Source organism: Eulemur rufifrons, chromosome 16 (genome assembly GCF_041146395.1).
Source record: "Eulemur rufifrons isolate Redbay chromosome 16, OSU_ERuf_1, whole genome shotgun sequence".
NCBI classification, from domain to species: Eukaryota; Metazoa; Chordata; class Mammalia; order Primates; family Lemuridae; genus Eulemur; species Eulemur rufifrons.
In genome coordinates, this window is record NC_090998.1 from 20,440,271 (window position 1) to 20,455,002 (window position 14,732).

At 39.0% G+C, this 14,732-nt stretch overlaps 1 protein-coding gene across 1 annotated transcript in view; it reads right to left on the bottom strand.

Moving 5' to 3' along the window:
* ST8SIA1 (ST8 alpha-N-acetyl-neuraminide alpha-2,8-sialyltransferase 1) overlaps positions 1 to 14,732 on the bottom strand; it is a 151,203-nt gene that overhangs the window by 48,995 nt on the left and 87,476 nt on the right. The window contains exon 4 of the mRNA XM_069491128.1: positions 9,977 to 10,069. Coding sequence (XP_069347229.1) covers positions 9,977 to 10,069 — 93 coding nt within the window. The remainder of the gene's footprint in view (positions 1 to 9,976; positions 10,070 to 14,732) is intronic.

Consider the following 14,732-nt stretch of genomic DNA (forward strand, 5'->3'; position numbering starts at 1 on the left):
AAAAAAAAAAAAAAAAATAGAAAGCAATTAGCTGGACATCTAAAAATATATATAGAAAAAATTAGCTGGGCATGGTGGGATGTGCCTGTAGTCCCAGCTACTCAGGAGGCTGAGGCAGGAGGATTGCTCAAGCCCAGAAGTTTGAGGTTGCTGTGAGCTAGGCTGACGCAGTGGCACTATAGCCTGGGCAACAGAGCCAGACTCTCTCTCAAAAAAAAAAAAAAAAAAAGGCATTTGAACCAAAATGTTTGTAGAACAGTGAGTTAGAGATGGTATGTTGATGAAGGGTAACCCCATGTATGGATCCTGCCTGCCTTCCACCTATAAAACCCAGCAAAGAAAGAAAAAGGACAGTAACAATGGGTTTAAAGATCCAACAGACTCTGCTGCCAGATTAAAACAACCCCTCTTCTCCTCGCCCATAAAAATGCATTCAGAGGATGAAAGTGACGGCCAAGCCCTTTTTAATCTTATGTCCCAGGCACCCTAACTAATCTTTTTATTCTTGGTGCTGTCAAGAAGAATGCACTTGAAACAAAATATCCAAACAGAGGCTCCTTGGGATATGGCAAAGCTCCTGCTTCCTGAGAATGTCTTTTAGATACAACAGTAAACATTACCTTCTCTAACTTTACTGTTGTTATCATAATTATGTGTGCTTCTCATATATATTTAATTTTTCACAAACCTGTTTTATGCTGTTACTGATATTTTCTGAGAGAATTTTATGATGAAAACTCATAGTGCTTATAACTCTCAATAGACTATTTTATGAAAATCGAGGTTTTAGAAGACAGCTATGAAAATGAGCAGTACTTAGCATTTCTACCACACATCTTTGCCCAATGAATTTAATTTGTAGTCACGTGGCAGTGCAAAGATAACTGCTGATGTGTTGGGTTTGCACAGCTTTAAGAGAAGGCTGTAGGATATGAATAAAACATCTAATATAAATGAGATAACCTTCTACTATAGAAATACATACTGCCTTTCCCATTTCAATTTTATTTCTTCCATTTTAGTGTGCCATTCTAGAATAATACTATCATCTATATTTTAATTTCCATACACAAGTGTTTGCACTTTTTAAACCATCCTGATTGGTATACTGCTAGCCGCTTGGGAGAAGAGGCTATGAATGTAGTATAAGCTACATTTAACCAAAAGCTTCCAGCACTTGATATCTGTTTGATCCCTTCTATAAAATTAAAAGCTGATCAGTCTTGGGTCAAAACATTGTCTGTGTTCCAATTTTGACACAGAACTTTACATCATTGATAGTGGCGCTGATAAAGTTTTAACTGTATTTCTATTCAAGTCTTTTTATCAATCCTTATGTTCAAGACGCTGAGATCCCTTCTACATAGAACATATATTCTAGTATATGTCTTTGGAACTCAATTTTGTTAAAAAAGACAAATGAGAACCTCTAAAATTAAGTATAAGTTTTACAGTCATCCATTTCTTAGGATACTTTTTCTTACTTTGTTGTAAAGTATGTATACAGAAGAGTGCATCTAACAAATATGTGCAGCTTAAGGAATAATTACGAGTGTATATCCACGTTACACCAGCCAGGTCAAGATAAAGATCACATCCAGCAATCTAGATGTCCCCATTATTCCACACCTGAACCCAACGCTCTTCCCACCCTGAGAAGTGACCACTTGCTGTTTTTTAGTTTTACTTACTATGTAAATGTCCCTAAACCATATTGTTAATTGGTCTTATTTTTAACTTTATATGGATTATTACTGTATTTTTTTTCTCAACATTAACTTGGCAAAATTCATCTGTTTTCTTGTGTGTATAGTTCATTGCTATAAAGCATTCCGTCCTGTGAACATATCCCAATTTATTAATATTGATTCATTCTACCACTGATGCACTTTCAAGTATTTTTCGTTTTTAGCTACTACAATTATTATACATTTCTCTGTTATAATTACTTCTGTTTTTCTCTAGGATATATACCTAGGAATGGAACTGCTAGAGCATAGGGTATGTGCATCAAAATGCATTTCAAAGTAGTTGTAACCATATTTACCCCCAACCAGTATATATTTAATATGATAGTTTCTGTTGTGCCACAGCCTCACCAATGGTTGGTGATATATTTGCCAATCTGATGGAGGTAATGATATATCTCATTAGGGTTTTTGTTTGCTTGTCTGTTTCTTTGTTTTAGAGATGGGCTCTTGCTATGTTGTGGAGGCTGAACTTGAACCCCTGGGCTCAAGGGACCCACTTCACCTTAGCCTCCTGAGTAGCTGGGATCACAGGCACATGTTTCATTAGGGTTTTTATTTGCGTTTTTCTGAATGAGGTAGAACATAGTTTCATTTGTTTATTGGCTATTTGAACGTATTCTTCTTTGAAGTACTAGTTCAACTCTTTGATTTACTTTCCTATAAGGTTGTGTTTTTCTTCTTCTTTCTAAATTACATATAAAGGTGTTCTTCACATATTCTGCATATGAATCTTGTTAATTGCCTTCTTCTACAATGTGGTTACATTTGCCCTATTTTTTGTCATGTCTTTTTATGAATAAAAGTTACTATTTTTAATAAAGTCAAACTTATCAATCTTTTCTCAATGTTTGGTTTTTGTTTAAGAAATCACAAGGCTTATGTAATCTTCTACAAGTTTACTTGTTTTTCTTTTAAAAGTTAGGGCTTAACCACCTGAAAATGTATTTTGGTATAAGTTACGAGGCAGAGGTCTAATTTAACTTTTTCCACTATATGTACCTAATTATTCCTAACATTGTTTTTGAAAAGTTTATCCTTTTCTCACTGATCTACAATATGACATCTATCATATATGTATATATACACATCTATATATGGACTTATTAATATTTGGGGGCATCCTATTCTGTTTCACCAGTCAATTGGTTTATCCCTGCACCAGAGCCACATTACCTTAATTATAATAGCTTTATAATATTTTAATATCTGACAAAGCAATCCTTCCAATCATTTTTTTGTTCAAGAGCTTCTTTGCCATTCTTGACTGTTTGCATTTCTACAAAACTTTTAAAATCAACTTATCAAGTTTTACACACACAAACACATGCATGCACTGTTAGGGTTTCTATTGGAATTTCAGTGAATCTATGGATTGATCTGGGATACCTAATGCCTTTACAATACTGAATTTTTCAATCACGGGCATGTTATATTTAGTACATCAAACTAGGCTGTCTAAAATGTCTCTCAATAAAATTTCATAATTTATTCCATAGAAGACTTGATTTCTTCTTTAATTATCAAGTATAGCACATTATTTGAGGCTAATTGCCTTCTACAATGAAATAGAAATTTAAAAAAAATTTCATTTCTATGGTACATAAAATTATTTTTCTCATTTCACAAAATGGAATTGCTGCATGCATGTTGATTTGAACAGAAACTTTGTAACATTGTATACCTTTTTAAAAACAAAGAAGCTTTCACTCACTTTTCCAAAATGATTTATCACCTGTGAAAACTCTGTCTCCTTGTGTAATACATAGATCACCTGGGAAGATCAGAGAGTGTAACCGTGTGATATTGTAGAATACATGTTTGGTCTTTGACCTCTTTTCCTGGCATATAACTCCTAATTTTTTTAGAAACTCCATAGTGACATTTTTTGTGCTCTAATGATTGATTGATGATTGGCAGCCCCTAGGCAGCTTTAGGATGGGGGCTGGTCACCAGGAAGACCAAGGCAGGATTAGAGGGCTGGGACTTTCAGCTCCCACCCTGTGGCTGCTGGTGAGGAGGAGAAAGGAACTGAAGGTTAAGTTGATCACCAGTGGCCACTGGCCAATGGTTTAATCAATTATGCCTCCTCACCGAAGCCTCCATAAAAGCCTGAGAGGACAGGGTTTGGGAGCCCCTGGATAGCTGAGTATGTGGAGGTTCCTGGAGGGTTTTCCATCCCCTTCCCTCATACCTTGCCCTATGCATCTCTTCATCTGTATCCTTTGTAACATCCTTTATAATAAACCAGTAAATGTGTTTCCCTGAGTTCTATGAGCTGCTCTAGCAATTAATCGAACCTGAAGAGGGGGTCATGGGAACTCCAACTTGCAGCTGAGTGTTCAGAAGTTCCAGGAGCCCAGACTTGAAACTGGTGGGAAGAGAACAGCTGTCTTGTGGAACTGAGTCCTCAGTCTGTGGGATCTCTAGGTAGATAGTGTCAGAATTGAATTAGAGGACACCCAGCTGGTGTCCACCACAGAACCAGTTGCTTTCTTGGCGTGTGGGAAGAAACCCCCACACATTTGGTCACACAAGTCTTCTGTGTTGATGTTGTTGTGGTGTGAGAGCGAAGGAAAAACACACTTTGAGAGTGGTTTTTCCCACTGACTCACAATTAGTGTCAGTGCACTGGATTTGCTAGAGCAGCCCTGGCTCATGGACACATGTGGTTTTGGAAGAGAAAGGATAAAAGGGTAAGGAATGAGGAACCTTTGATTCCTGGGTGGCCACGTGGTCACCCATGGTATAAAACTGCAGCTGTGCTGTGTTCAGCTACTAAAGGTAAAAGTTACCAATGGAATTCAGAGATGGTGGCAGACCCCACTCCCGAGCAGCTGGCTCAGTGACACACAAGGAAATCCAACATAATAAGAAACATTCTAAACACAAGATTCTGTCATTATTGCTATATTTAATAGCTAAAATGAAAGCAAAAGAGAGTGCTGGGTCAGGCCTTGAGGCTAGACCGAGCTCAATTTTCGGCCTGTCTGAGCTCAGATCACTAGCCTCAAAGCCACCCACAAAGGGGAAATTATGCCTGGACAACAGAAAGTACCTCTATGAACTCTGCTCACCAAGAAGTCAGTCAGTGTGAGGGAAGAGTAAAACCAATAGACTATCGAAACTAGAGGGTATGGTGTGAAGAAATTGTCTCATTTTGTGGATGAGTATCATATGAGCTCCCTGAGGAATCTTTGCTAAAATAGACTGTGAGAGTAACTAAGGCAGGAGCGGTGTCTTTGGGTTTAAAAGCTGCAGAGTGGAGGAACATGTCTGGGTTGATGCAGGACCCACAGTTCACCACTGAGCAATCACAGATGGCTATACGTGATCCAGACACACAGGAGGTTCTTCTCAAGTGAACAGCCAGCCTGGAGGATTGGATAAAAGCCACTGTAAGGTCTGTTTACCCAGAGAAGGGGGATTGCTTAACTCCCCTAGTAGGTGCCAAGTGGAGCACCCCAGATGAAGCAGCTGATAGGCTTTATAGGTATGCCACATGAGACTGGCTTTACGATGACTGGGATAGTCACCCACTGAATTGTGCCCATTATCCAGGTTATGGGGATCAAGGGAGCCCCTTCTTCATGGGTGCCCCATGTGATGTTGCTCCAACAAAATCAAACAACAGTTCAGGAAATCTTATCTGACTTGCTATCTCAACTTCCACAGATGGTTCTCACTGATACCAAGGACATTAAAGTGATTAAAAAGAAAATGGGGAGAGACAAAGCGGAGAGTCATGGGACTCATCTCAGCAGGGTGGAAATCTTTAGATGGTTATCGAAACATGGGATGAACATGGCGGACATTGATGGGGCTGGTGCAACACTATGGAAGACTGGAGGAGCCAATGAGACCCCTTCACTAGCCCCCCAACCTTAAAAGGTCCAAAAAATGAGTGGTTTTGGGGGAGCTGCAGCCATGCAGAGATGGGCTGAATGTAGACATGTTCTTCTTGCACCCTTTGCGGCACAAAACGCCAACAAGAACTGTTCTGTCAATGAGAGAGAGAGAGAGAGAGAGAGACTGCAGACGGTTACGTGTAAGATCCCTGGGGAGAGGGCTCCGCATATAGTCAGCAAGGGGATTACACTGGACCCACACCAATAGCACTGGGAGTCCATAAACAGCTCCTGACAGGAATAGATACTTATTCCGAACTGGGCTTTACATACTCGGTGGTAGAGACCGACACCCAAAACCCTCTCAAAAGATTAAAGCAGAAGATACCGTACCAATTTGCACCTCTGGGTTACATTTCTTCAGACCAAGGGATGCACTTTATAGCCCATAACATACAACAGTGGACAAAGAAATACCACATCAAACAGACATATCCTGTTATGTACCATCCTCAGAGAAATGGTTTAATAGAAAATTAGAATGGGTAGTTGAAACATTTGCTATCTAAAGCAAGGGGAGATAAAGGCATGAGAGGCTGGCTTACACGCCTTCATGAGTACGTGCTGACACTCAACACGAGAGGGGTTAAGGGAGGGTCCCCACTGGATAGATTCCTCCACCTTTCTGGGGTATCTGGGGAAGAGAGGGTGAGGGAGGATGCTGGTGCTAGAAGCAGAGATGGTTCCTAAGCAAGAGACTGTAGCTATTCCTTTAACCTCCATGTCAGAATTCCTGAAGGCCCCATAATAGGGTGGATTGTGCCTTCACCCCATCTGGCAGAGTTAGGGCTAACAGTACATGCCACTGTGTTGTCCGATGTCTGGGACAGCCCACTGGTTGTGTACCTACCTATGTAACTCCACCCTATATGAGTAGGAGTGGATTGAGGGAGACACCTGCTAGACTAGTACTGTTGCCAGCAATCTGGACCAGCACAATGCCTGTATCTAACGTCCCTTTCAATGGTAAAAAAAAAAGTTTGGGTCAAAGTAAGAAACAAATGGAGAAAAGAAGAAGTAATAGCCAAGGGTAAAGAAATGAATAAGTTGATTATGCAACGAGGGAAATCCAACATTGCATTAACACCTCCAGAGAGGCTCAGGGCAAGAGAATATTATCTCTTAGCACAATTATACCAGATGCCCAAAGGGTGAAGTTATATGTTTGCTGATTCCACTCCTGCTTTTTGAACCCGACAAGACTGAATGGAAGCCTGCAAACCCGAGTGGTCTCCCTGGGAGATATCCATGCAATATGACAGACTAGACTAATTATTAATGATTAAATGAGATCCTACTAATGTGGCAGTATCTTTCAGCCCCATCCCTCAGACCTCCAGGGAAGGAAGAGAGGCTGAAGGTTGAGTTGATCACCAATGGCTGATGGTTTTCATGCTTGTATAATGAAGCCTCCATAACAACCTGAAAGGATTGGGTTCAAAGAGCTTCCTTCTACATAGCTGAGGTTCCTGGAGGGTGCTGCACCCACCCAGGCAGGGTGTGGAAGCTCCACATCCCTGCCCCATGCCTTGTCAAATGCATCTCTTCATCTGTATCCTTTGTAATATCCTTTATAATAAACCAGTAAATGTTAAGTTTTTCCCTGAGTTCTGCGAGCCTCCCTAGCAAATTAATGGAACCCAAAGATGGAGTCCTGGGATCCCTCACTTGAAGCCAGTCCGTCATAAGTTTCAGCGGCCTGGGCTTGTGGCTGTGTGGGAGGGAGGACTACCTTATGGGACTGAGCCCTCACCCTGTGGGATCTGACACCGTCTCCAGGTAGACATATCGGAATTGAATTGGGGGATACCCAGCTGGTGTTCACTGCAGAACGGGTGGCTTGCTTGGTGTGTAGAGAAAAATCTACACATATTTGGTCACAGAAGTCTTCTGTTTCAATTGTTATTGTGGTGTGAGAGCAGAAGAAAAAATGATTTCAGTTTTTTCCTTTCCGAGATGGTCACTGATGAAGACCATGGGCTGTGGAATAAGAGAGGTCTGAGTAACGTCCCAGACCGCTTATTAGGAGCTACGAGTATGAGCAGGTTCTGCGACTTACACATCACAGGTTTCTTCTGTAAAGTACAAAAATTGAAATAGTTTCCATCTAAAGGATTGTTTTGAGGATTAAGTGTGGCAGTGCATACAAAGTGCACAGAATCTGGCACATAGAAATGTTAAATAAATGCTTACCAATATTTATAATAATGATTCTTGCTTGTCCATGAATTTTTCTTCATATTGAACACAAGTCTTAACTGACAGGTTCACTTTCCTCTTCAATGTTTAATGTTTGACCCTGTCCTTTGTTCATTTGTAGTTATATTTTTTCCTCAAAAACACAATCTTTCTCTCTTTTTCCCTTCCTCATTCCCTCCCTTCCTCTCTCTCTAACATCTTGTTCTCAAGCTTGCTCTAAACATTCCTTTTCACATTTCATTTTAAACCTTACACCAACTCTATAAATTTGGGTAGAAAAACAGAATCTTCTGCTCCTGGATATAATACGCTTAATGTTTCATTCCTCTCCACAGAAATATGTGTTCCTTCTTAAAAGTTATTTTATTCCCAAATCAAAATAATAGTCAAAATACTAAACTGTGTTTATGAAAGATGTAACCTTTGGGGGAAACTGGGTAAAGAGTACAAGGGACCTTCTTGTGTTTTTTTTTTTTTGTTTGGGTTTTTTTTGCAATTTCCTGTGAATCTGTATTTTAAAAAATTTAAATTAATCAAAGAAAATATTTCAGTGAGTCTTCTTTTATTTCTTCTTTGTACTTGTTTAATTTCTTATGATGAACATATATTTTTATTGAAAAACAATAAAATTATTGTTATAAAAATAAAAAATAAATACTTTCACATGGATTACATTTCTTAAATATTAAAAATAAAGCTATAAATGCACTAGACAAATATAGGATATTTTTTGATGGAGGAGGAGGGGCAGGTTAAAGAAGATTACCCAAAGAAAGTTTGTTTTTATGAAAGCCATAAAGGAAAAGACTAACAAATCTCAGTGCATGAAAAATTTTAAACTCCAATAGGATGAAAGTTAAAATATATGTGAAAGACTAGAAAAAAAATATTTGCTACATATATAGCAAACAAAGACCTAATATCCCTAATATAAACAGTTCCTATAAATCAACAGAAAAACATTCTTTAAATGAAAGCAAAAAATAGGCAAAAAATACAGAGGCAATGCACATAAGAAATACTAATAATCAATACCCACTCAGCCCTTCTTATATTCAGAAAAAATGCAAATTAAATAAAAACTAATTTATCATTTTTCATTCAACATACTCATGAAAACTTAAAAGATTAACAATGCATAATGTTGTTTTTGATATGAGGAAACAGGCAATCTTATCCATTACCAAAGAGAAAGTAAATGGTACCTTTTGGGAGGGTAATTTCACAGTATCTCTCAAAATTAAAAATTGTTTGATTGCATTTCTAGTTATCTATTTTGTGGGAACACTTATGAACCAAAACAAGTAGTACTGCATTGTCTATAAAGTGACACACACACATACTGTTGACTTGGATAGGACGTCCTTGGATGACAAGTGCCTGGGCCCAAACATCTGGATATTTCACTCCCTAATTCCTAGGTACATAGGAGGGTCTAAAGACAATGTTTGATTCCTGTTTCCTCAGAGACTGATTCATTCTCTACAATGAACAGTCTTTGGAGACATAGCTGATGGATCACTGATGGGCTTCATTAGCCAGAGACTGGCCCCCCAGAAGCTACCATAGCAGATTCCAAGATCGGAATTGCTTGGAATTCCAAGGAATTCCACGATTTCTGGAACTGATACTAAAACAAGAATTTTCCATCTGCTTTCCCATATCTGATGGAATATAGCATAGTATAGCCACACATTCTTGTACATTCTGACAATATTGCTATTTTGACTCATGTATGTACAGTAGATTGGTCATTTCTTTGTTTTTATTCTTGATATTAATTCAGTTCATAGTTGCCAGTCAATAAATTGAGACTGAAGCCAATAAACTGGAAAGTAGTAGTGATGAGTAAGCAGAATATTGCCCTGTTCTTTGAGCAAAACAATTGGTTCTCATGTTATTTCTACCATCTCTAAAGGCAAGAAACAGACTTCCAGAGGAAACATAAAATTTTGTTTGGATTCCCATAATTCTACTTCGTTTATTTACAGTCCCCCTCCATCCTTCCTGCCAGTCCAGATGGTTTTCCTCTTCCTTTCCCAAACTGAACTATGCTTACTGCCTTTGAGATGTTAAATACTTCAAAGGCCTTCCTCCTAGTTCCTCACAACCAACTCTTACCTTTGCCGAATTATGCTGGGGTTCGCGGTCACTAAATGACTTTTGGATCCAACATCTTTAGTGTATTCACTTGACAAAGGAGGAAGGTTGCATCTAGAGAAACAAGAACAGCCACTTTAGAATTATTTACATACTTTTAAATTGTCGCTGATAATGACACAAATAGAACTTTAGTCATTCTAGCTCAATTCACAAATAACTGTTTTTACCACTTCTCCCTTTTAATAGATATTAGATGACTAATTAACCATCAGCATCTTCAAAATGCTGTCACAAAAACTAGTCCTGTTTTAGAAGAAAGAAAATGTCAGCCTAGAGACGTCAATGATCTATGAGAGGAAAGAGACGGTAACTAAAATGTTTTTATTCCATTCGAAATATTTTTGAGATGGTAGGACAGGGAGTATTAGACTTGACGTTAGACTCAGGAGAGTGTGGTACACTGGAGGACACAGAGCCTACAGTATTCTCTGCATACCCATAAACCTCAAGAGACAGGGAGGAATTAATATATTTGCTTGTGTTTCTCTTATTTTCCCCCCAAATCTAAATTATAATAGTACATGCATGGTAATGTATTATTCACCTAAATCAACGCGTGTCTGACTTTTGTGTACATGGCCAAAGCATAGGTTGATTACCCGTGAAGACATAATGATTCGTCATCCAAAGAAGCACAATGATTGCCCACCATCCCAGTTCAGCCAAGAGGAAGAGAACAGGTGATGTTTTCCTGAGTGTGGAAATAACCAGCCAATCCTACCTCTAAAATACCACCCTGTTCCAGTTGCTTTCCTTGGCCATAATGTCTTATGACTGTTTACAATGGAAAATACAGCCATTGCAAATCCAAATCCCATAGCTTTCTGTCTGTGGGACATCAGACAATTAATTCATTTGCTTGGCCTCAGTTTACCCATTATACAAAATGAGGATAATGGTTTTTGCTCTTTTATTGAATACTAAGGACTAAAAGAAGTAATGTATAAAAAGTTTGTAACCTTGATGTCTCACATATAGTAAGACTTCAAAATTATCACAAATCAGAAATATCATACAAGTGTAATTAAATATAAATTTATTATCTATGAAAACCCCAAATGAGCCTATAGCTTCCATGAGGTTTTATTACTGTGTCCTAATTTCTCCTCTCCACCTATATCCCTAACTTGGCCCCTACCACATCAGGGCAGCTCTAACTTTTTATTACTTCAGCACACCAAAGCATCATTTATTTATAGGGAAAGATAGCTTACAAATATTGAGGTCTCTGCTAGTTCCCCAACTACTAAATTTTCCCTACAAATTTCCCCCAGGAAATGGAATTATCCATGCACCCACTCAGCTGATCAGCTCAAGTTCCCTGATTTTGTCTTGAATTTACCCTGTGACTCTCACCACACCAGGGGATCCTAGGCAGAAATTTGTCTCAGCTGATTTAGAATCTTTCTTCCCTCTGGTCTTTGGTAATGAGATATTGCTGCTTCTGGCAGAGACTCACAAGTCAGGCAGCCAGTCAGTGACTTTGCCGATCGCCCATTGAGAGCAAACACAGTGGGCTTTGTGGGAGACTCGGGAGAGCGCCCAAGTCACAGAGCCTGCTCCTGAGACATCTACAGGCTAGTGGTCACCCCAGGCCCATGTGGTTTCCGGAGGATTCTCACGAGGCAGTGTGCTAATGCATTAACAATCAGGCTCATCCGGCTATGGTAACTGACCGTGGTCTTACAATTTGACTGATCTTTGCAGAGATGAAGATGACTTCTTTGAAGATAAAACACAGACTAAAAGTGGGACACTTTTCTCCTAAAGAAGCTTTGATCTTGATTGCCCTTGGAAACATGAGAATCAACTGTGTTATACCAAAATTGTAAACTCTGAATATTGCTGAGAAGTGTGAAACCTGTTTTGTCATGATTAAACAAAACAAGTTGGTTTTCATGAGTAAATACTTTGTTTTCCGTGTGTTCCCTGGCCCATATGTCTGGGTCTCTGCACACTTACTGCCAGAGTAACAGCACAAGAAAAATTTGCAGAAACTGATTATATCCTATAACAGAGAAAAATGTTTAAAACCATAAAGATAATATTTTATATGCATTTTATATGAAATAAAGATAATATTTTATATGCATCTTAATGCATTTCTGGAAAATAATGACAGTACATTTTGGTGTAAATATCTGCCTTAAGTTCTTTTGCATAAACTTTCTTGTCAAGTGCAAATACCTGTGACGCTTTCCTGTATCTCTTCTCCCAGGAAAAGCATACCATAATTTTAGCTCCTCAACTAAGTTGATAATTACATAGATTAATATAAAAGGCACATTTCATACAGTCAAATTGTTTCTAATAAGGCATAATTGTGTAAAAGTGTTTCAAAGTTTGCATTATAGCTTGTTAGCACAATTGACAGATACGAATGGGTAAAGTGTCTTAGCAACTGTGCTCATGAGTCTAAAAGAGACCTGATCACAAAATTGATGAGAAATGAATATTCTTTGAATTGGGGAGTAGAGGCGGGTGGGGAATGGCCTTGGCAGAGAGGAATATTTAAACTAAAAAAACCATAAAATTACTTAAAAATTTTTGTGTATATTTGAGTATGCAAAACATGTATTTGAGCATAATTCAAAAAGGCACCAAAATTTTGTTGCCCTCACTTGAATCTTTGAGCCACCCAGTTCCTCTCCAAGATGCAATCACTGTTAATTCTGTTTTGCAGACCTTCCAGATAAACTGAATGCTACAATATTATTTTTCAAAGTGTTGTTTTTGGTTACAGAGGAAATGTTTACTTTGAAAAATGGGAAATTGATTTTTAGCACTGGAAGACATGTTTGAAAACATCTGAGCAAAAGAAAATTATGGAATTGTTATATCCTAGAAGACATTTTGAACTGTAATCTGGTACCTCACCATGTATAGGCAGGGCTATTTTTGGATCTCCTCTCTCACTATACCTGTCCATGCATCCTATCGTCTAGGATCAGACATACCATGTGCCTTCTAATCTACATTTACTCACTAAATGTTTAATTTTGAATACACGATATCATCTCAATATTCCAAGGGCACCCCCAAAATGTCTACTGAGCAATCATTTATAAATAGATCTGTAAACGGTCAAATAATTTTAAAATAATTTATCAACATTTATTACTTCCATATAGTAAACCATAAATAAAGCTTTTTAAAAATTCAAATGTGTTATGAAAATGGCACTATTGTTGAAATTAAACCAAAGAAACATGCATATATAACTTTAGTTATTATGCTAACTTCTCTGAATTCTTTTCAATCTTCACTTCTCTCATAGTCTGTGAACATTATGCTTAATATTGTTCTGGGCACTCCTTAATTCTGAACTTGTACCAGATTGCATGCATATAAGGCCAACTTAGTCTTGTTTATTCGTGATAAATGTGGCCCCACTAGATAACCCCCTATGGTGCTCAGGCCTAGTCTTCTTCACGTTAAGTTTAAAATATCCGTCTTCCTAAATGTAATGGTACACACACAGACACACTCAGGAATGATATAAAAATATATTTATTGCACTGACTCCTTCTACACTGCATGAAGATCACTTGAAATCACTTAATGTCTCTGAATCTGTGAGCTTAACGTTACCTATTCATTTTTTCCTATATGGTTTTTCGAGAAAGCAAATAAACTTACACACAAGGACAATTTGAAAATTTAAACTAAATGACATAAACTGTTACAACCATACAGCTTCCTAGTATCCTAGATGGAATCTGAGTTGCCACAGTGGAAAAGCCTGAGGAATTATCTACTCCCAGCTCCTCACACAGATTAGAACGCTGAGCCCCAGCCAAGGTCAAACAGCTCGCTGTAGGTGGCAGACCTAGTGGACAGCAAGGGCGTGTCCTCCTACCTCTGTGTTCCTTGCTGGGTCCGCAGCCTCACCTAATGCGGAAACACTGGAGTGTCTGCCTGAAGGTGGCCCAGACCTCTTCCCACCTATCCACACTCTGTAGGTGATTTGGTCCACTCCTATGCCTTAAACACCTCTCTGGCTCCATCTCACGCCATTCTCCCCATTGCAGCAGCACTTGCTGTCTTTGCCACATTAGAGCCTTGAACGGGTTGTTTCTGTGCCCGGGGTGGGATGGAAAAAGGACTCAGCCCAGATACCACCTCTCTCGAGAGGCTCCGGTGCATCTGAATCGCAGCCCCTCCCGTGCCCCCCGTCAGAGAGTCCATGCCAGAATTGTTCAACACACCATTTCGGGACCCAGCTTAAGGCCCACGTGTGGTAGGTACTCAGTAAACACATACTACATTGACTGGAATTCAGAGAACTAAATTTTTATTTATTTATTTTTTAATTTTCCAATTGTTTGTATATATTACCAAAAAGAAAAAAATGCAACGGAGAGGAAAACACTGTCCTACACTGGAAAAACTAGGCTAGGGCACCTCCAGGAAGGAAAGGGAGATACAGCAGGATCTCCCCACTCTGCAGCAGGCTTCACCAAGTGAGACAAAGTGTCTAACAAGCAGTCCGACTCTCATCCTCGACAGGGAACCTGGCTCTCCCCCAAGTCCACGGCTTCACCTGAAACCCTCTCACAAAGAGCCTTTACCCTTCCCCACCCCACTTGCCTCGGGGCTCAGAGGAGGCTTAGTGTTCTCTTGGCTACCTTTGGCACTCTCAGACTGATACTTATTGATCCTTAAAAATAAACACAAACGCAAAATCTCCCTCCCTCCTTTGCTAGTTTTCTAC